A 17,381-nucleotide genomic window follows, 5' to 3' on the forward strand; every position below is an offset into this window, starting at 1 on the left:
TCAATACCCCCAGATTCCGGGTCAACCCAACAAACAAAAAAAGGTTCAAGAAGACACAAGAGCTCAGCTCATACTACATACTAAACTCCATACGTATACCCTTCCATTTCGGGTACAATCCAAAAAGGCCAAAAAGTCTTAAAAAGTAGTATTTTTTATAGCCTTCCTCAATGACTAATTGACCATATGAGAGACTCACTCTCACACACATTTCACTTTATCCACCACACTCCACCACAAAAAAACAGACACACATACCCTTCTCAGTCAAAAAACACACAGTCCCAGATTACCTACCGTCCTTTCTTTCTTTGGATTACAACAAAGACAATAACAATAACCCTTCACCAAAAAAACCCAAAAAAACAAAACATAAGCTGAGACTCAGACACATAGAGAGAGAGAGACAGAGAGTGAGACACTTTCACACTTGTTATAGTTTTATAGAGAGACTTGTCTGAGTGAAACCCAGTTCCAATTTTTTGGGTTTTCTTTTATCCTATCATTTATTTTATTTTTTAATTTTTTTACCCATTTTTCCCCAAAATCTGATCCACCCCAGTTTCATTTTAATTTAATTTCAATTAAATTAAATTAAAAATGTGTGCTTTCTCTGATTCTTGATCCCAACCCTAAACCCCTTTTTGATTTTAGCCCCTTATTTCTTTATGGCTCCAAAATCTTCAGGTAAATCTTTCTGTTGTTAAAATTGTTTACTTTTTTCTTGCTTAGATATGTCTGATTTTCTGTTTGGTAGCTCAGAAAGTGTGGAAAATATAATGGGTATGTGTGTTAATTTGAGAAGCTGGTATTTTTTTGTCTGGTCTTGTCTGGTTAGAATTTTTTTTTTTAAACTATTATTTCCTTTGGTAGGTCTGATTTTCTGTTTGGTAGATGAGAAAGTGTGGTAGAGGAAAATGTTATGATAATTTCAGTGTTGGACCTTTTTTTAATTAAAAAAAGTATGAACTTTTCTAATTTCCAGTTAGTGAAGCCCAATGTTGAGGCTTTAAAAGAAAAGGAAAAAAAAAAAAAAATTGCTTAGATATGTTTGCTGATTTTCATTTTGGTTGTTGAGTGAGTGTGAGAAAGGAAAAGGTTATGTTAATAACAGAGTAACACTTGTTATTTTCATATTTTTTGTACTTTTTTTTTTGTTGAACTGCTTTTTTCCCCCAGTCTTTTGAAGGATCATAAGAAAGTGAAAATTTTGAGATTCCTATATTTTCTTTTGATTTTCCTAAATTTTCCTGACTAACAAAAGCACAAGCACATGCATCTTGCTTTAGGGTTCTGTGAGTTTTAAGCTTAATTAGTTTTTCTTACTTCATTGCCTGCAAAGTGAAAACTTGGATCGTAATTCAATATCCTTTCTTGATGTTTGACATAGAAAAAACTCACTTAGCCTTAGTATTGGGTGTTTGTTTTGATGTGTTTTGAGTTCTGTATATGATTAGCTTAGCTTATGTGATGATTAGAGGTTATTACTTGACAAAAAATGAAATTGTACACAAACTTAGAATTGAAGTAGCTTCTTATATGGCTGTCTTCTCTCAAAAGGCTTAAGAATATTCCTTGTCTGCGGGATATTTATCATTATGTCTTGATTTGTTTTGATGGTGTGGGACTTCATTTTTCTGACAATGAGCCTAATGCAGGTGGTACAGGTGTTGCTACAATGTTGTGAGCTATTTTTGACATATAACCGGCTGAGTTAGGGTTTTCTGTCAAATATCGATGGTTGCAAAGGGCTAGTGGAAGTATGGACTGTTTCCAGACTGTTAGTCGTCTAAAGGGTAAGTTTTTCAATATACCTCAATTGGTGATGACTATTTCACCTAGGCATAAGAAAACATCTATACCAAAGTTTACCTCTTTGAAATAAAATTTTATTGTTAGTTGTCTAGACTTGCTCTGTGGTGCTAGTTCGTTACTGTAATGCTGCAATGACCATGAGATTTCGGTGTACCTTAGGTTAATTTTTTACTTACATTTTTTTCCTGAAAACTTTGCTTGAGCCTGTGATATTTGAGCATGGTGTTTTGTAGTATCATGTTGAAAGTTTAGAAAGAATTATGGAATTGCAGTTTATGCCTCAACTCCTCGTTTCTTTTTAATTTCATGTTATTTGACCATTAGCTCTAGCTCTACTTCTTCTAAAAAAAAAAAAAAAAAGCACTAGCTCTACGTGGCGCTTCCTCCTCATAAGATAGGGGTAGAGGATGAGGTTATGGGTTCAAAACCTATTGGGCATGTAACTTATCAATTAAATAATTTTTTTCTGTGTGAACTTCTTCTTCTTCATACAAAAATAATTTAATTTTCAAAAAGAAAAAAGTCCTTGCCTTGGTGAGGTTCCATGTCACAAAAAAAAAAAAAAAACTGTACTGTTTGAGAGTTGTAGTCTGAGTTTTCCATATGTAGTGAGTGAACTTTCTAAGTATTAATTCTTATCTCCCCAAAAATCTGGAATTTGCCTTATGCTCCCCATATGATCGTGTTCCTTTCGACAATTTGAGGGTGGGGGGGAATACATGCTCACACTTGTGTGCTTACACACACACACGTAGGCAATATTATGCCATAGTCAAAGGAGTTTCTGCTTTGCCGATTTATACTTGTAACCAAATGAATGGCATCCCAGTTTTCTCTCTCTCTCTCTCTCTCTCTCTCTCTCTCTCTTGCATGAGCATGGGTTTGTGCATGCATTTGTTCATTTTCCATATGGTTCATGTATTATTCTTTCCTGATAGAAATAACATGACATGTCACTGCTGAAGGCAAGCTTATATATTTTGCAGGTTCTCTGTGCCATCAGTTATTATTATTCATCATTTGGTTATCCAGTTTTCAAGAATTGGTGGCAGTGAACACACTGCTTGAGCCTATCAACGTTTCTTCCATGTCTGAGCTAGCTAGTTCACCTAGTAGTGGACTGTTTGATCCCATAGAAATATCACCTTCTGTGATTCCCCACTACCCAAATCCTGTTGAACCTTTGCCACCAATGTACCCTGTCTTTCCAAACAGATATGAGCCAAATATAACAGGAAAATGTCCTGTAAATTTCTCTCTTATGTCAAGTCTCATGGACAAAACAGCATCTGATTGTGCTGATCCTTTGGCGGCACTTTTACGAAATGTGATATGTTGTCCACAGTTAAGTAGTTTTCTCCACCTCTTCCAGGGTTTCTACAGCAATAACTCTGATAAGTTGGTTGTCCAAGATGCTGTTGCTAATTATTGTTTTACAGATATCATTAGTATCTTAGCTAGTAGAGGGGCAGATAGTAACGTACCTACAATTTGCTCCGTTAAATCATCGAATCTTACAGGTGGGTCTTGTCCGGTGAAGGATGTTGTTACCTTTGAGAAAACAGTGAATACAAGCAAATTACTGGAGGCCTGCAGCACTGTTGATCCTCTTAAAGAGTGTTGTAGACCTGTTTGCCAGCCTGCAATTATGGAGGCTACTCTTAAGATTTCAGGAAGACAATTGATGATGGATGAGAATAAAAATATGGTAGGGGAGTTTAATCATAGTGATCCTCTTGCTGATTGTAAAGGAGTGGTTTATTCCTATCTTTCAAGGAAACTTCCGTTGGATGACGTAAATAATGCACTTCGAATATTCTCTACCTGCAAAGTTAACAAAGGTACGTGAAAAGAGTTTCAGTATTTCATGAATTTTTGCAGTGCTTGTTTAATAGTATGCTAGCAACATTTGATTCTAGAAATAGCTTATTTATAAGAATCTGATTTTGTCTTCCTCTTAAATGATTTTTTGCATAATTTGGTATTGGCTTTCATTTGATCTTAATCACTATGTTTTTATTATCTAATATTGAACAGTTGCCAATGGAACTACATGCGTATATATGTAAGTGTGTGCATGTGCGTGTCTGGGACTCTGGCTTTTAACATAAGATTTAAAACTTCAGATTGTTTGTTCTAGAGCAAAACCAAAAAAGTCTTCATAAGCTGCCCAGCTATCAGAAAGAAACAATTTTTTTTTTCCGGGGAGGATAAGAAAACATGATTAAACTCATTTTAAGTATCTACATAAACACTTGATTTTGAGTTTGGCTAACCATTTTTGTCATTCTTAGGTGTACGTTTTGATATAATTCAAAATGTGCTGTTTCTTCTTGTGGTTTGTTATATATACTGGTTCACTTTTACTTATGTTCTACAAGTTTTTAATCATTTAACTAAATGAAGTAAACATTGCCTCTGCAGTTTGTCCTTTAAGTTTTACGCAGCCTTCGGAAGTAATTGAAGCATGTCGTAATGTAGCTGCTCCCAGTCCTTCCTGCTGTAGCTCGTTAAATACTTATATTGCTGGGATACAAAAGCAAATGTTGATTACAAATAGACAAGCTATAATCTGTGCAACAGTGTTTGGGTCCATGTTACGGAAAGGTGGGATTATGACAAATATTTATGAGCTTTGCGATGTTGACTTGAAAGATTTTAGTATGCAAGGTACACAGTGATGTATTGTTGATCTTCTAGTTTTGTGCACTTGATTATCCCTCTATTTTATCTGACATGGTACTTTCTTTCTGTTTTGTGGAACAATGTGTGCCCTGGAGCAGTATTTGGACAAGGTTTGCTACTATTTTTAATTTCTTTCTTCTACCATCGCCCTTATTATTTTTATGGACATAGTACCAATTCATTCCTGTTTACATATGAAAAAATGAACAGTGTTAATTTTCTAGGTGCAGTTGAACACCTGGTGCCCAAATCAGAAAGTTGGGAATAGAGTTACTTAGTATTTGTTACCTAACAATTGTCTTGGGTTTTCATTAAAGGACTTATATTCTTGTTGCAATGTCTAAATGTTAAGAATAGGTTGAATGATATTAACCACCATTTGAAGTAGTTTGAGAAAAATTCCAGTGCACTTTAGAGTTTTAGGGTGGGTTTAACAAACAGTGATGAAAGTAGTCATGTATAAAAGAGTCAGCATGCATAGAAGTTCTAAAGAAAATGAGTGATGTAATAATTGATCATTTTGGTTTTTATTAACAGCAGGTTGTCTACTTCGAAGCTTGCCTGATGATGTGTTATTTGACAACACAACAGGCGTCGGCCTTGAATGTGACTTGACTGACAACATTGCAGCACCATGGCCTTCGTCATCCTCAATGTCGTCCATGTCTTTTTGTGCACCTGGTAACTGATTGGAACAGCCTGATTCTTATCTGTTTTATTTCTTCATAGTTCTAAGAGATCAATATAATTGACAGTGATTAGTATAATTCCAGTTTCTTTTAGTGTCCATATCCTTATTGCTGTTTTTGAATTCTGCAGAGATGTCATTGCCTGCACTACCAACATCACAGACTTTAAAAAATCCTGGTGTGTACCATTGCTTTGTGCAATTTTTAGCTCTTGTGAATTTCCTGTCATTTGTTCCACTCGTGTAAGCCTTAAACAAGGCCATATAAAGGAGCAGAGAAAAAAAAATGTGCATAAAATAAATAAAAGAAGGCTGGCCTCTTCAACAAAAAGTCAATGTAATAAAAATAAACCTTGGCTTTTAAGACAAAGGTGGAGTTCTGTCCAAAAACATTTCAGCCAGCCCACACACACACACACACACACACACATATATATGGATAAAATATAGTTGACACCCCTGAGGTTTAGGCTTAATGCCAGCCTGGTCCAAGACTTCTTAAAACTAACCAACTTGGTCCCTAATTATTGTGAGAAAGAGGAGAAAAATGAGTAGCAGTTAAGGAGCGATGTTGGGTTTAGGGACCAAGTTGGTCAGTTTTGAAAAGCCTTGGACTTGACTAGTTTTAGCCTAAACCTCAGAGGTGTTGACTGTATTTTATTTCATGAGAAAAAGCCCAAAGAAATATTATAGATGAAAGATGGTTGATGGTTTTTGAAAATGATTGTAATTGTTGGTGTTTAACATGGTAGACGTCAGAATTATCAGTGATTCATATAAAGCACAAAATTATATATGGAGAGAAATAACATCATTTGCATTAATAGTTTTGATCATTTGTCTTGTATTACAATAAAAATGATGATACAAGGCAATTTATTTACACACATTTAAGTGTCACAAAAAGCAAAAGCATATCAATTTGATGAGGCAATTAGTCTTGGTAAGATTTAAGTTCCAAATTATACATATTGAAACGTCTTTTACAATAAAACATCATTTAATAATTTTTTTCAATATCAATATTCTGCCAAGCCATCTTTTTGATTATATGACCTATATGTGCACATCAATACTTGTCAAATATCAATGTAACCAAAAATTAAGAACTATTTAATCAAGAAAATTTTCATAATTAAGATTTTTAAACTTATATAAATTTATAGAACAGATGAGTTTTGGGCTTAATAGTAAATGACATCAGGTCTACTGTTTATTTAGCATGCATGAGAAGTATATGGAAGATGGGTAATCTAATGGTAGTCAACAAAATATTTAGTCTCTTGTTAGTGTTACACTGGTAACATGTACCCAGCATGTACCTAAACGTTCTTCCTGGGTATTTATTGTGGTATGCATTTTGTATGGTTGGTGAGACAACATGATAGAAAATGACTTGCTGTTAAAATTACCTTAGGCTGAATTAAGCGATTTAGAGTTTCAATAGCTCCCCTTTTTTCCCCATAGATAACATTTCTGACTTATAATTATGATGCTATGTGCAGGCTGTCGAAGTGGTGAGTTAGAAATGCTGGTACCCATTTTTTCATTTTTTGTTTTCACTACATTGTTGTTCTGAGAAGCTTTAGCTTGGGGTTGAGCTGGTTTGAGTTAGGGGTTTTTGGAAATTGATTTTGTGTGGATTTTGCATGTATATTTTGAATAGCCTCCATGTATAGCAGCCTCTCTCTTCTCTCTCTCTCTCTCTCTCTCTCTCTCTCTCAAGCATAATGCCAGGTTAAGGGACTGATAAAACTATGGTTTAAATACAATTCACTAACATATTGCAATGTTGGAGAAGGTCCTAGGCGATTTTTTTTTTTTCCTTGGGTGGTACTTGAACAAGGGCCTTTGGAGGAACAGCTTTCAAATGGGAAAACATCATATGGGGATAACACTAAAAGTGTGAAGGTGATTAGGATGTCCATTTGTTAATCTCCTTGGGTTCTGGATGAAACTTTAGCAACAGGAGCAAGCATATGCATCTCTAAAACCCAGCCAAGAAAAATATAAAAATGGATATTGCACTTCAATTAATTTTTTTTTTTTTTTTTTTTTATTGAATCTATAATTTCACTATTATCTTTAGGAAAAAGTGTCCTTGATTTTGATGAATAGGAATATCATATCCAAGATGTTAGATGTTAAGGGTTTTTATTTTCCCAGATAAAAGTTGAGATGATCAAGATTTTAATAGAACCTTTATCACTAATGCTTGGCAAAATATTAATATTCCTTCTCGCTTATAAAAATTGTACGCATTTCCCCCTTTTAGATGTCTCAAAAACGTTTTGTGGATAGAGTAATCATTCTTTTTGTATACTTTTGCTACCGTTGCAAGTGTTTTAATTTACTTTTCTACTTTGAAATAAAAGAGGAAAAAATATTAAAAATTGCATAAAGCGAAAGGAGGTGAAGATACCAATTTTTTTTTTTTTTATTTAGAAAAAGGGGAAAGTCCCTTTCTATTATTATTATTATTATTATCTTTAAGACTTTTTCTTTATTTTTAAAAAATTCAATATATAAAAAAAAACCTCCTAAATGATCTAATTTCAAAATTTGGAATTAGAAGCTCTGAAGTTTGAGAAATACTCAAATTGATCCTTCTATCTTTCATCTTCCTAAATTCTATTTTTAGGGAAAAAAAATATATTTTAGAATATATTTAATAAAAGATATGTTTTTAAATTAAGATTTAATCAAATATTTATTTTTCTTATGCTCTTTCTTTTACGAGGGAGACATTTAGATATGGAAGAACCAATTTAGGTATTTCTCAAAGTTTGGGCTCTTCTAATTTCAAATTAGAGAATTAGATGGTCAATTTGATTTTGACCTGAAGTTCAGGTGTGTTTTTGCATTTTACCTTTAAAAAAATTTTAAATAACCACTTTGTTTAAAAATCAACTGATCTTTCAAATAGTTGTATCAATTTGCTCGACTTTCAAAGTAAAGTCAATATAATTCTTGAGTCGGCACTATTATTTTAAAAATCAATTGATTTCTCAAATAGTTGTATCAATTTACTGGACTTACAAAATCAAGTCAATATAATCCTTGAGTCTCCTCACTATTTAAATTTCAACGAAATAAAATAATTCAAATTGACTAGGTTTTAAAAGTTTAATTTTCATCCTATTTATCATGTAAGTTAATTTCATAAAAAGTTAAATAGATTCAAGGACGAAAATGACTTTCGGGTTTAATTTAATTCAACAACTAAAATTTTATACTGTCAAATTTAAGTTTAAACTACATAAATTTTTTTTTTTTTTTTAAAAAGCTAATTAATACTTTAGTCTAATGATAAAGAGAAATTGACTCCTTCAATTGGTATGTATTTATCTCAAAATTAATCTAAAATTTTTGCTAAAAAAATAAAGAAGACGATTTTGAAAATTAAACAAATTGTAGGTTTCAAACTTTCAATTAATTCAACTATTAAAAGTTTCTTATTATCAAATTGTGGAACTCAAAACTAATTGACAAAGAAAAATTATCATGAACTAGCTTTTAAGCACACGCGTGAGCGCATGTTCAGAAGCTTTTCTATTTTTTTGGGATAATGATTAATAATTTGTATCCATTATAATTTGAGATTATTAAATTTTTCAATCACAAAAAACCTAGGGATGTGATGAGTATTATGCAAATGAAATAATTTTTTTATCACACCCCCAAGTTTTTTTGTGATTGGAAAATTTAATAATCCCAAATTATAATGAATGCAAATTATTAATCTTTATCCCAAAAAATAGAAGAGTATCTGAGCACACGCGCTAGTAAAGATTGAAACTTTAACACACATAACCAATATGGGATAAACATCCTTATTATTTTTTTTTTTATTAGGCAAGAATTAAGTAAGATGTTGTACACGGTTTTGACTTTTGATAAAAGATGAAACTCACTCCTACTATGCTTGAAAACAAACAAAATCATTTTCCAACAACTCAATGGCCAACAAAATCACTTTCCAACAACTCAATGGCCATGTTTCGGAATAATCAAATCTCAAGATCAAGATCTCCACAAATAGAAAGTGAAAAAGTAGTGAATTTTGATAATGGGTATCTGTACATAGATCATTGAGATCGGTGTATGAGAATCCCTCACTTCCATAAATTCAACTACAAATCCAATCTAGAATTCAATCCTATCTTCATCTCTCACTTCAATTCACATATCACCACAAACTTCATCGTCTAGAACCAAAATACATTCGTCTTCACCGTTTTCTTGAAAGAAAAATCACAGTGTTGGATTTTGAAAGAATTACATATAATCATATGTATTGGTCACTCATTCTATATATAAATTAAAAGATGAAGAAAAATTCAAGAAATTAAAGAATTAAAAAAATTCGTAACTTTAGTGTATATGAAAAGAATTACAATTTATTGACAATTTTCTGTCAAGTATTTGGGGATCACAACCCACGGAAATCACAACACATAATAATAACTCAAATGTCAAAAACAAAAAGAAAGATTTGAATAGTCTACCTTTTTTAAATTCTAATTTGATCGGGCCTCTTTTGCGGTCCTATCTTGCTTGTTATTGTTTTGATAAGTTGCTGTTGATTTTTTTTTTCTTTTTTGTGAATTTGTATAAAAAATGAGATGTGAGATCTGAGATGGATCGAGTTCAGATAATATTGTAACTGCTAGATGATGATAGGAAACTGATTGGAGGTGTGAAACATGTATAGAATCATAGAAGAAACTGTTTTTTTTTTTTTTTTAATTTAACTAAAATTTAGGAGTTTTTAAATTAGTAATTTTACATGTCTAACCCAATTATTTAAGTTTTACAAACTAGTAAATTTAAGGGTATTTTGGACATCAAAATTGAGGAATCGAAATAGAAGAAACCCCTTAAATAGTAGTATAGATGAGACATTATACGTATCTGTATATCCTACTTCTATCTATCAAAAGGAAAATAAAACAAATTGAAGTTTTAGTCATTTTGGAGCTACGAATAACAGCATGAAAATCAGACAAAAAAATTAACACGTGACAAGTTGTTAATGGTAAATAAATAAGTGTTTGGTAAGTGTTTGACCAAACCAGGATCAACGAAAGCTTGTTTCCAAAAAAAAAAAAAAAAAGCTTGCTAATTTTTTTTGTTTAATAAGGAAAAAGAAAAAGAAAAAAAGAGTCAAATTTTGTGTGTACGTACGAATCATTATTCAATTTAACGGCTCTAACGGCTCGGCTTCTAAAACCCTTCCTTCCTTCCTTCTCTGCCTGAATTCAAACCTAAACCCTAACCTCTCTCTCTCTCTCTCTCTCTCTCTCTCTCTCTCTGTGAAACCCTAAAATCAATCACGCATATGGCCACTACGGGCTTCTTCCAAACGAATATCGACTCGGTTTATTCACAGATCAAGCACGAAGAGAAGCAGATCAGACTCAATAGAAGGTCAGCTTCTTCTTCTTCTTCTTCTTCTTCTTTTTTCCCTTGTTTGTGAGTGAGAAAGTTTGTATTCTTTTTTACTTTTCTAGATGTAAATTGCGGCATTTGATTTTCTTAATAATGGGTTTTACTTGTAAAGGGATTTTACAAATTGGGTGTTGAGTAAATTGATGATTTATTTATGGTACTTTATTAATTTACACCAATGCTTAATAAATTTTCTGTATTTTTTGTTTGGGCCGGGGGGGGGGGGGGGTGTGAATGAGAAAGTTTATATTTACATCCTTTTTTTTTTTTTTTGCTATGTAAATTGAAGAATTTGAATTTCTTAGTTATGGTTTTACTTGTAAATACAGGGATTATACATACTGTTGTTTATATAATTCATTACCCCATTTTTCTTCTCTTTAGTTTGTGCATGATTTTATCATTCTTTTGGATCAGATAGTTCTTGTATGTGCTAAATATGGGAAATAACATGCAGATGGTTGGTGGGGCTTCCTACATCCAAATCTAACCCAAAGAAATTTGGAGGACCCAATGTCTTGAAAAATAGGTAAGTGGAAGAAATTTTCTTTATATTGCTGCCTGTTTGTTTTCTGGTCGAAGCCCAGTTTTATTTCACTATAATAAATGGTTTTGGTGTTGTCTCCTCAGGTCTTTACCCGAGTCTTTGCTTAGGGAAGATGATGTAAGTTATTCTATTTCAAAAATGGTGCTATCGTTTAATGTTTTTTTCTTTGTTTTGGGATCCTTATATATTTGCTTAGATTACTTGGTATGGATGAAGATCTGAAGCATATTATATTATTCTGTGAAATTTATGAAGATATAACATTTTATGTTCTACGTAGACTATTAATGGGCCAGTTTAATAAAATATTTTCTATGAGACTATGAAGGTTTCTATATGCTTGCTATTTCTTTTTGTTAGTTTAGGAGTTGTTTGGTAATAGTGGTGATTCATGAAGCCTATCTAAAGACCTATATGGATAGAGTATTAAAGGGTTTTAAGGTTAGCATGGATTTCTTACTTTTGTTTTAAATTGCTAGTGAAATTAAGCTAAATAGGTTGACCTTCAAAATCTTTTGTTATTATTATTAGTAAGCTACTCTTTTTGCTAAGAATTTTATTAGTAAGTTACTCATGCAGTAGGTTTTGAACCCACGACTGGGGTCTCCACCTGTCCATATTGGGGGAAACACCATTTGAACCAAAGCTCATTGGTGACCTTCTAAATTCTGTGGGCTCATAAAAGTGAAATAGGTTAAACCTTGTAACCTCCCAGCCATTTGGTGTAATATATATGTTAATGAATATATATATATATATATATATATAAAGATATTGTAGAAGAAGGATTAAATTATAAGTAGAAACATTACTTACATCAGTCATTTTGAATGTAATGAAACTACGTAGGAATTAATTGAGAAGAACTCACTCATTCATTTGTAGTACCTTGGATGATATCTCTTTGTTCTCCCTGTTATCATTTAACGTTATGCATTGCACCGTTGGATATGCAATTTTTTTCTCACAGTGTTTCACTAAATTATTTTTAATAATCTTATTTTCAGATATTCTATGAGAATGTAAAAACACGTGTTGAAGAAGCCTTTGGAGCATGTAAAGTCGGAGTGCATAATGCTACTAAAGTTGATTTGGAAATGTTTGACACACGCAATTTAACAAGAATAATTTTCTCATGCCTTGATGAATTGAATAATAGAGGTCTTCACCTTCTTACTCTGATACTTACAGGAGGCTCAGTAAAGTTTGAGAAAACTCGTTGGAAGATGAAGAAGGTAATTGGAGATCATATTCCAAAAGTTCTTAAAAGCCAAAATTATAATCATAATCAAATGGAAATTTATAGGCAGTTATCCCAAATTCTTAATGATCCGCAAAATTTCCGAAAGAAATGTGTGACGTTTTTGACTCCCAGATCCCAGTTTCATCATACTGCTGTAACTAATGTCCTGCATGGATTAGAGAACTTGCCTATTGAGATCCTGATTGCAATGAACAGGAAGCTTAAAGGTTCCAAAGTAAGCATGCCTCAGTTGTCCACTCGCAAAAGTGGATGGAATCGAAATGATTTAATTATACGAGTGAGGAATACTAGTGAAAAAATGCTTTCAGAACTTGGTGTAGGGGATGAGCTACAAGAGCCATTAGCCAAAGCAATGGCAATACCAGGCTTATTGCTGAAGATAACACCAGGTTTTCAAAATTCCTCCATAACAGATTTCTATCCAGTCTCTTCAGAAATAAGAACCTTGCAGAATGAGATATCGAAGGCTATTTGGTTACTAAAGACAAGGGTTAGGTTTTCAGAGTTGAAGAACTTGCAGCTTCTGCTAGACCCAAGTGCAAAAGTATCAAATCGGAGTTTACGCACAGCAATAAGGAAAATGTTAACTGTATATCTTGTTGAGTGCAGTGATATGGATACCATTCCAAAGTCGCTATTGGAAACTCTTGCTGTTATTAATAGGTATTCTCGAAGTACACTGCTTGGATGCTTCAGAAAGGAGGAAATTGGGGAGGAAATTGAATTAGAAACAGAATGCATATTGAGTGTCAGTGCCCAGACAAAGCAGATTGTGTTAGATTTGCTGCCTGACCATGAGTTTGATGAAGATTTTACTGATGCGTATATGGAGGAGCTAGAAGAAAGTGAAGATGATGACAATGATGATAATAGTAGGAGCTCTCAGAGTAGTAGGTCTCACTGTATGGATTCAGATTACCATGTTGAAAGTACCGCAGATTCGATGCCCTTTGATTACAAGTCACCTACATCTGCAACTAAGGAGAATGGATCTTTCCATTTCCTTACACCTGGAAACTGTTTAAATGGTGCTTCTGTTGAGAGACCTGCACCTAAGGAATTTACCAGAGTGGATTCTGTTGATCCTCTTGGTATCATTTCCTCTCCATTCAGGGAATCAAGATCACTTAGCAGCACAATTAACTTTAATATGAACCAACACAACTTTGAAAGCATGAGTGAATCCAACATGCATAGAACAAAAGGAATTGATTTTTGCTCACCTTTTTCACCAAAGGAAAGGTCAGGTGAAAATTCTATTGAGAGACATGATACTGAATTTGACTCTGGAGTAGATACAGCAAACCCACCTCCTTCTGTTTCTAATTTGTCATGTGTGAATCCAAAAGCTACAAATGGCAAGCAAAGTACATGTAAGAACCAGTACCTTGCCATCCAAGAAGTTTGTGATGAAACAAGCATGGTTGCCTATAATCTCATTGGTCACTTGCTGGAGGAGTTTGCACAAGTAGAAGGCTTGGATTTGGACTGGAGAGATACTTTGTATCTCAGAGGTGATAATTCAATTGAAGAAGATTCCAAAGGTATGCGAAGTACCTTTTTTAGATTTTGGTTCTTTCCAACTGAGATCTATAAACAACTGAAACAATTTTCCAGTGGGAACAATCTCTCCATGGCAGTTATTTTTTTACTGTTGTTATTACTAATTTGCTTGCCATTACACCTACAGCATGATTTGCATATATTTAAAAGACAAAATGTGACCTAACCTGTTGTGAGTGCTCTTCCAAGAAGTGCCAAAGAAATAAAGAAATTCCTTGAGTATATGATACATATTGCAGATTTTATGGATCTATTACATTTGAATTCTTTATTAAGACTTACTCTAATGGGGGATTCTAAAATTCAAAATTATCTGCTATGGCAAATAGGTTTCATGTTGTCCACAGAACTTATAAGAATCCTAAGTAGATCATTTCAGCGTGGGATTTCTAAGGACAAAAAGGAATGAACAATGTAATAATAAATATGTATATATTATTGCTTGTATAATTGAAAGGCCCTTGATCTTTGACGTGCTTCAGAAATTATTGGCATAAATGTTTAATAGTTCAAAAGTGTGGACAGTATCTTTTGTCAAATATATAGTTAAACCAATCCTGTACTGATATGTCATGTTCACATCTCTCTTGTTTCTCACCTTAATGTTGCTTTCCTAAAGCACCAAGGGAACTGGAATACCATTTCATTTGTCTAGTTCTTTTATTTATTTTTATTATAATTTATTTTTTATCACGAAAAGGATGAAACTGGAGGATGGTTGGTGGGTGGTGGGTCTTGAACCCATGACCTTGCTCTTAGAAAGGGAGGAGATGCCAATAGAGCTAGAGCTCATTGGCATTGCCACTAACTTGTGATGGGAAATTGTTGCTGGTATTATACTTTATTCCAATAAACTTTATTTAAATATGGTAATCATAGAAACAAATATATGAAAGAAAAAAGGGGCATTGGAATTGGTACAGTTTTTTGTATAAGATTCTCTATATACAAGTGACACCTATCTCTGTACAGTCCAATGAGCCTATATGCCCTGTTTTTTTAAACCTTTTCTCCTTTTGGCGCTATGCAGCTTTATCAAGGATCTTAAATTACAGTGATGGCTATAGTACATTCTAATAAAATGATTTCCTTGAACTTGTCACAATTCAATGTAATGGATTCAGTTGTTAAGCTAGCAAGTCCCCCCCATGGAAAATTTGTTCATTATTTTTCTCTGAGCCCTTGCATGACCTTAAGCACTTCATCTACAGATTTTTATATGTCGGAAGGAAGGCCAATGGTCACTGTATCTTGTCTGGTTTCAAATTGTCAGTTAATGTTTGTTCTGCTTTCCTTTTTTGCAAATAATTAACCAAATATTTTATGATGTTTCCCATTTCAATTTCCAGAGGAAGAAAAAGAGAAGCCTGCATCTAAGGCTGATAATGGAAGTTCAGTTATTGTTCGGGTAGTTGAAGAGCTAATTCCTTCCTTTCCTAAGAGGTGTGTTGCTTCTTCATTTTTGATTTGCTAAATAAATGTGGGATGTTTATTGTGTCACTGTTTATGTTAGTGCTAATATAGTTTCTTTGAATGTTTACTATTTTGTTCAAATGCCAACAATTAAACTTTTTTTTTCAGCTATGTTGACTTGTCTAAGCTTTTTTTTTTTTTTTTTTCAACAATTATTCATTATTCAAATCAAAAGTTGTACCGAAGTCAAGTAAACAATTATTTTGGAAAAAAATTTTCCTGCTTATTGTGCTTATTTGACTTATGTTTTAAGGCTTTACTTTTTTTTAGGTATGGTTGTACCTTTCCCTAACTTAGTCTTTAAGCCAAATAAACCAATGAAAATGAGCTATTGATTACATTGTAAAGTGTCTAGTTGAACATGCTTAAATTATAAAGAAGCCATTTGTTTTCATTATACTGTAGAGTCTTTAACAATATCATAATAGTTTCTTGAAATATGGGGGCTGATGTTTTTTATGACTGCAGTGGAATGGAAAGATTGAAGATATTGATGGGCTTGTGATAGCATTTTTTTAGGAGTTGGTGGTACCTTTTTGAACACCCCCGAAGAGTTGTTCTGAAGTGCATTTTGCATATGTTTACAAGCTTGCCCTGCTCCCAAACATGGAGGTGAGTACGTTGTTGAGAAAGAAGTTTATCTTCATGATCATATAAGAAAAAAAAAACGACTCTTATCAATTTCATTTGTGACCATACATTACCATTGATATCATACAATCTCAGTTGTAGCAGCCTAACAGATGACTTTTGCACAATGATACAGGCCACCCGTCTTGAGTCTTGTGGGTTGTGAGCTTTATCATGTGATTGCGAATCCTGTATAGATGAAGTTACCCATAGTTAATCTTCTGGACATTCAAACTGGCTCATTTCTAACACTGCCCGGAAAAGGAAGATGTCATAGGTGCCTTCATAAGAGCTGATATCATGATTTAAACTTTAAATCCTATTGCTGTCTGTGTATAATGAGAAATTTATGCTGTGTATCTATTCATTTATTATTTGTTCGTTTGTACATGCATAATAAATAATAATGCTCACTGGATGTACAGCCGATTTCAGTATAATTTATAGCAGTTGCTTTTGAATAATTTATTTTTTCTGTTCAACAAAATTTGTTAAACTTTAGAATCTCCTGCTTGTCATCAATGACTATGGTGATAGTGGTGTTGGATGGCAGTGGGATGATTCACTGGTGGCACTTTCACAGTTAAAATTTGTGTTTATGAATGACTGTATTTCTTGTTTTTGTTTCGATTAAAAGAACTTTATTTACTTGTTTGTTAAACATATATATATCAAAAAGATGGAGTATGACATTTATTGTTGCTATACACTTTTGTTAAGCCTTATTAGCGGTCATGTCATCATTTTTTCTTTCCATCATTTCTTCAAAAAATATGTATATAAATATTAATGTATGCAATAATGCATTATGCCTTAATTCATTCTCAAAACTAATTATAACTTATTAATAATGATATAACCATCACTTTTTATTAGCATGATTTTACACATTCCTGAACCTAAATGTAACTTATAATAGAAGCTACATGTAATACAAACACCTTGGGTGAGGACACCATTTATTTTATTATAGTTTATACTCACCCCAAAAAAAAAAATCTAATCCCACTACTATTTTCATATCTATATGCTAATGTAATATTTAATGCTGGGTTGAAAGGTCCAATTCTGCTTATACTTAGAGACCATGTGTCATTTTCATCAATTTCAAAAGGTAGAGATAATAAAGCTCTTCACAAAGGGTTTTTTTTTTTTTTTTTTAATATAAAATATTACATGCAAGTGGTTTTCCTAATATACTTTTTTTGTGGTATACCAACTTTCTCTACATGGTACTAAATTCAACTTAAATAAAATCTTCAACA

The 17,381-nt window shown here is 32.9% G+C and overlaps 2 protein-coding genes across 4 annotated transcripts; both read left to right on the top strand.

Annotated features, from left to right (window-relative positions):
• The first annotated feature begins 200 nt into the window (after positions 1-200).
• LOC126701489 (uncharacterized GPI-anchored protein At1g61900) lies at positions 201-6,887 on the top strand. Of its 2 annotated transcripts, none has more exons than XM_050399615.1 (8): positions 201-687; positions 1,659-1,796; positions 2,802-3,656; positions 4,240-4,485; positions 4,599-4,610; positions 5,038-5,181; positions 5,320-5,367; positions 6,694-6,887. In XM_050399615.1, exons 2-8 carry the CDS (start codon positions 1,763-1,765, stop codon positions 6,765-6,767), a joined length of 1,413 nt encoding a protein of 470 aa, XP_050255572.1. In that variant the 5' UTR covers positions 201-687; positions 1,659-1,762; the 3' UTR covers positions 6,768-6,887. The 2 variants fall into 2 exon arrangements, with proteins under 2 accessions (XP_050255572.1, XP_050255573.1); XM_050399616.1 differs by having other exon boundaries at positions 203-687; positions 5,041-5,181.
• Positions 6,888-10,377: 3,490 nt separating this feature from the next.
• LOC126702748 (uncharacterized) lies at positions 10,378-16,584 on the top strand. Of its 2 annotated transcripts, none has more exons than XR_007647832.1 (7): positions 10,378-10,618; positions 11,097-11,168; positions 11,270-11,303; positions 12,194-13,994; positions 15,363-15,456; positions 15,955-16,098; positions 16,253-16,584. XR_007647832.1 is itself a non-coding variant. In XM_050401568.1 (7 exons), the coding sequence occupies exons 1-7, from the start codon at positions 10,530-10,532 to the stop codon at positions 16,311-16,313; spliced, it is 2,244 nt and encodes a 747-aa protein (XP_050257525.1). In that variant the 5' UTR covers positions 10,378-10,529; the 3' UTR covers positions 16,314-16,584. The 2 variants fall into 2 exon arrangements, 1 of the variants encoding a protein (XP_050257525.1); XM_050401568.1 differs by having other exon boundaries at positions 16,006-16,098.
• Positions 16,585-17,381: the final 797 nt, after the last annotated feature.

Source organism: Quercus robur, chromosome 10 (genome assembly GCF_932294415.1).
Source record: "Quercus robur chromosome 10, dhQueRobu3.1, whole genome shotgun sequence".
Lineage (NCBI taxonomy): Eukaryota > Viridiplantae > Streptophyta > Magnoliopsida > Fagales > Fagaceae > Quercus > Quercus robur.

Bases quoted from the DNA above. Each gene is read 5' to 3' on its own strand.
- LOC126701489 (XM_050399615.1), top strand. From the start codon at position 1,763: ATGGACTGTTTCCAGACTGTTAGTCGTCTAAAGG. The intron at 5,182-5,319 runs GTAACTGATTGG...TGAATTCTGCAG, and splicing joins CATGTCTTTTTGTGCACCTG to AGATGTCATTGCCTGCACTA. The intron at 5,368-6,693 runs GTGTGTACCATT...TGCTATGTGCAG, and splicing joins ACAGACTTTAAAAAATCCTG to GCTGTCGAAGTGGTGAGTTA.
- LOC126702748 (XM_050401568.1), top strand. From the start codon at position 10,530: ATGGCCACTACGGGCTTCTTCCAAACGAATATCGACTCGGTTTATTCA. The intron at 11,304-12,193 runs GTAAGTTATTCT...TCTTATTTTCAG, and splicing joins CTTTGCTTAGGGAAGATGAT to ATATTCTATGAGAATGTAAA. The intron at 15,457-16,005 runs GTGTGTTGCTTC...GCATTTTTTTAG, and splicing joins ATTCCTTCCTTTCCTAAGAG to GAGTTGGTGGTACCTTTTTG.